Raw genomic sequence first — 4116 nt, forward strand, 5'->3', positions numbered from 1 at the left:
GTGTTTATTTTTTTCTACTTCTTCTAAGTCCCTAAAGGCGTAAGATCATGAGTCAGCAAACTACATTTAAACACAACAAGAACACTGACATACAAGATACTTATGCTGCTGTTAGAGTACAAGTAACATTTCATTCAATTCATATATATTTATTTTCATACCTAGATATTTTATAGATATTTTATTTATCACAAAGGAAAATAAAGGCTGCCATAATTCAAATTACAGATATCTTGTCATGATTCTTTTAAGGACAGCCAACTTCTAACTTTAGTTTTTTTCCTGTAATTAAGCTGTGCATTCGTAGGCTATTTGCTCATCGATCAACGTGTCTTGTTAACAGAGAACAGCAGATTATATTCAAACATTTTTGGTACTTTTTACATGATGTCTGTTTCTGACTTTAATTAAACTGGTATTAAATAAGTACACTGATTTAGAAGCATAAAAAACACAGAGTATAATTAGTTTATTTTTATTCTGTGTTAAAAACAGATTCAAACATATATACAAGAAGAATGACATATTTTTAATAGTATATTAAGTACTTACAAATGGTAATAATAATCAAATGTATGTAAAAACAACAAATAATTACATCCATGTAAAACAAAAAATCTCTTGAAAATCTCTAGAACAAACAAGTGTGTGACAGTACATTGAAATCCTAGTGAGGTATGTAGCTTTTCTTTATTGTGAACGTTAGTCACATTTGGTGCATTTGAATAAAAAGAAACTAATTCTTCAGCACAAAACAAAAAAGTATATAAAATGTTTGAACAATAGATGAACCTTACAGGAGATTTACTCTGAATATTTTTCAAATAATAATAAAAAATTTGGTAAAGTCAATGTCTGGAAAGATTAAGAACAATAAAAACACCTAAATATGGTTAAGATTATCATTTAGAAATGGTTGAATAAGATGCAATAATATTTGTGATGTTGTTTTTACATTACTTTGGATTTTTTTTTTTATTTTATTAAATTGTTAATTTAGTGTTTAAGTTTAAAAAACTTAAAAGCTGAGCTCTATATTCCCTCATCTCATAGGAAATTCTACTGAAATGTCTGCTGCTGTGTAGCAACACTGTATTACCGTAAATCCTCTAATATTGGCCTTTATTCCATTAGCAGCCGGGTCTCTAATAAAGGCCTGTCTGGCTGTCGGCGGAGGAAAATAATGGCCGGACTCTTATACAGGCCGGGGCTATAATAAGAACCAACGATGTTCCTGGGCAGTCCTCAACAACTTGTTATAGTAACATACAAGTACCACTGGAGATGTTTGCTAATGAATCGAAGCCATTAGCATGGGAAGTCCCATCCTTAGCGCAGACAGTGCAGCAGACAGGAGGCGCGCTTGTTTTGTGTGTATGACCGAAATTGCGGAAAACAACTCGTGAAGTTGGACCATCTAAAAGAGAGAGGTGCGTGAGAACGCTGGGACCCTTTTTCCACCTCGATCTCCGCTCTTCTTTGCCGTCATGTCCCTCCTTCACTGTGATGGCAGAATAGTTTCCATTAATTTTATACTTTGTTTTGCAAGTCAGTTTGGCCAAGATTCCATTCTGTGTCTTTTTTTTTTTTCTTATTGCCGTGCAAAAAACTTGCAGCTGCTAGAAGATGTCTGAATAATGTTCTGTATACCGTAATGGTAACTTTACTTTTTCAACAAATTAACCTAGTATTTTATAGGTTCAAAGAGAGACAAAATCTCGTTTTTATTCATTCCACTGGTAGTCTGTTTTGATCAAATAGAAATAGAAGCCTGCCTCTAATTCTGGCCTCCTTCCAAAAATGGCCTGGACCGAGATGTACCTATATTAGAGGATTTAAGTAATTGAATAAATGTGCATGCTAAACTGGAAGGCGAAGGAAGGGAAAGATTTTCATTGTGTATTTTTGTAGTTAAAGTGTTAAACTAAGTGATAAACTGAGACTGTTTGTAACATTTATCATTATTTAAGATATTTTTATTACTTTTTTATCCTATTCTTAAATAGCTGCACTGTGATATGTTCATCAGATTCCAGCTTGGATTCTTTCTGCAGGGAGCTTTATGTTTTCCTATTCTTCCTCCTTCACTCTAAAACAGATCAGTGGATGAATTTAAACAGATTTTAAACAGTTTGCAACTGAATTTATCCTTTCTTGTTAGGAAAATCAGAAGGAATGATAGAAAGGTTCTTAAAGATGAGTGACTTCATTCTATAATCATTCAAACGGACACAAAGGATTGTATGTTTTTTCATACAAAGCAAGATAGTTAGAAATGAACTCAAATATGTTTGGTATTGCATCCTCAGTTGTTTGCTGTACAGTTTTTTGACCTGCTTCCTTTAATAACTCGATGGTAAGAGGGGGTGCCTCTAATGTGTTTTTTAACCAGCGGAAGATTAAAATAGAGACTCCAACTCCCAGTGTAGCCTTTATCCAAAGAGGAAGCTCTGCTGATTGTTTTTTTAGAACAATACTTTTCACCTGCCGTTTGATTTCATCCTCTGACATGTTTTCTGATGAGAGCTTTAAAAGTTTTATTTCCTTTTGTATATCTGTCTCTATCTCATTCAGTATTGTATTACTGAAGTGTCCTCCTTTGTTTTTGATTAATATCTTGTCAATAGTTTTGAACAGCTCTGCCAGCTGGAACTTGTTGCTTCTATATTCTTCCTCCTCGGTGTTCCTCCAGTATTTGTTATCAAAAACATGGCAGCGACCTCCACACTTCTGCACCAGTTCCCACAAGCCATCGCTTTGAGCAGCGTACTGCTGTATGTTCATCCCTTCAGGGAGCTGGTCACCATGAGTGAAGATCACAGCAGCGTATTTCAGGGCATCATCAGAGAAATACCGACGTATTTTAGCGATGACATCCTTCTCTTGCTCTGTGTATTTTTCCACTTTAAGAATAATCAGAAAAATATGAGGCCCAGGGGCGCTCTCTATCATACATCTCATTAACTCAGACTTCACGGTCTTCTGAGGCCTGCCTGAGTCAAACAAACCAGGAGTATCAATCAAAGTAAAGTTTCTTCCATTGACAAATTTGGTTTTTGCTTCAGTGGTAAAGGATTTTGCATCATTAAACTCTTTTAGTTTAAATATGGCTTCTCCGAAAATGGTGTTGGCCAGGCTGCTCTTCCTATTTTGACTTTCCCCCAGTAGGACAATTCTTAATGTGGCTGGACCTAAATGGAAATAACAACAGTAAATCATTACAATAATTCTGCCTATGAACTGGAAGACAAAAACACTGTTAATTAGGAACAACTATGGCTAAATCAGAGCCTTATCCAACCCTTCTATTTCAAAACAGTTTTCTTGTGTTAAAAGGATTAAATATTATTTTACACTTTTACAATTTCCATGCATACGCTTAGAATTGCCCAGCATGTAAAATTTGTTCTTCTATATCTACTGCAGTCTATAGGCCTTATTATTCAATTTAAAAAAAAAACAATCAAGGTACTACTCTCTGGGCATGTGTGTCAATGTGACATCCTGTGTGCTCCTATTCACCTGGCTACTTTGTTTAGACCCGGCTGCACATTAGCAAGAAAACATCACCACTATATCTGAAGATGGATTGCAAAAGGACAGCTAAAAGTCCATCTTGAAACCCCATCCTTTACACGGGGGTAGGAAAATAACTTTTTACTACTGTGAAGAAAAGGTGCAAATTAGAGTCCGATCAGGAGCTAAATATGACTAGAGTAAATCTTCTACAAAACATATGCAAAGAGAAAATGCTGCAAGCAGTAAAACTAATTAAAGTAGAGAAATTGTGCAAACTAGTGCCAGAACAGAAGTAATGCAGATAAATAGGGGTTTACCATGAATCTCATCTATTGAGATTTGTAATCTATGGTCTGGAATCATATGTGTTGAAGATCGTCTTCCCGTAATGATCTGCAGCGCTTCTATTTTCTGGTGCTAGCTAGATTTTAATAACTTGCAGTTATTGTTGCAACTTGCTACATTTCCTTTTATAGCATGTTCTTGCAGGTTGTGTCTTTGTAGGGTATTTGCACATTTCTGCTCTCTACTTTCTTTGCTTGTAGGACAGTGATGGGAGTGACAGCGTTGAAAGTAATGGCGTTACTAACGCTGTTA

General features: G+C 35.3%; 1 protein-coding gene across 1 annotated transcript in view; it reads right to left on the reverse strand.

The window, feature by feature from the left end:
• Positions 1 to 1729: 1729 nt before the first annotated feature.
• Positions 1730 to 4116, reverse strand: part of LOC107100859 — a 16032-nt gene continuing 13645 nt past the window's right edge. The window contains exon 2 of the mRNA XM_015399520.1: positions 1730 to 3191. Within this exon, the coding sequence (XP_015255006.1) occupies positions 2218 to 3191 (974 nt within the window). The 3' untranslated portion in view covers positions 1730 to 2217. The remainder of the gene's footprint in view (positions 3192 to 4116) is intronic.

The sequence above is a fragment of the Cyprinodon variegatus genome, unplaced genomic scaffold (assembly GCF_000732505.1).
Source record: "Cyprinodon variegatus isolate N-32 unplaced genomic scaffold, C_variegatus-1.0 Scaffold1021, whole genome shotgun sequence".
Taxonomy (NCBI): Eukaryota; Metazoa; Chordata; class Actinopteri; order Cyprinodontiformes; family Cyprinodontidae; genus Cyprinodon; species Cyprinodon variegatus.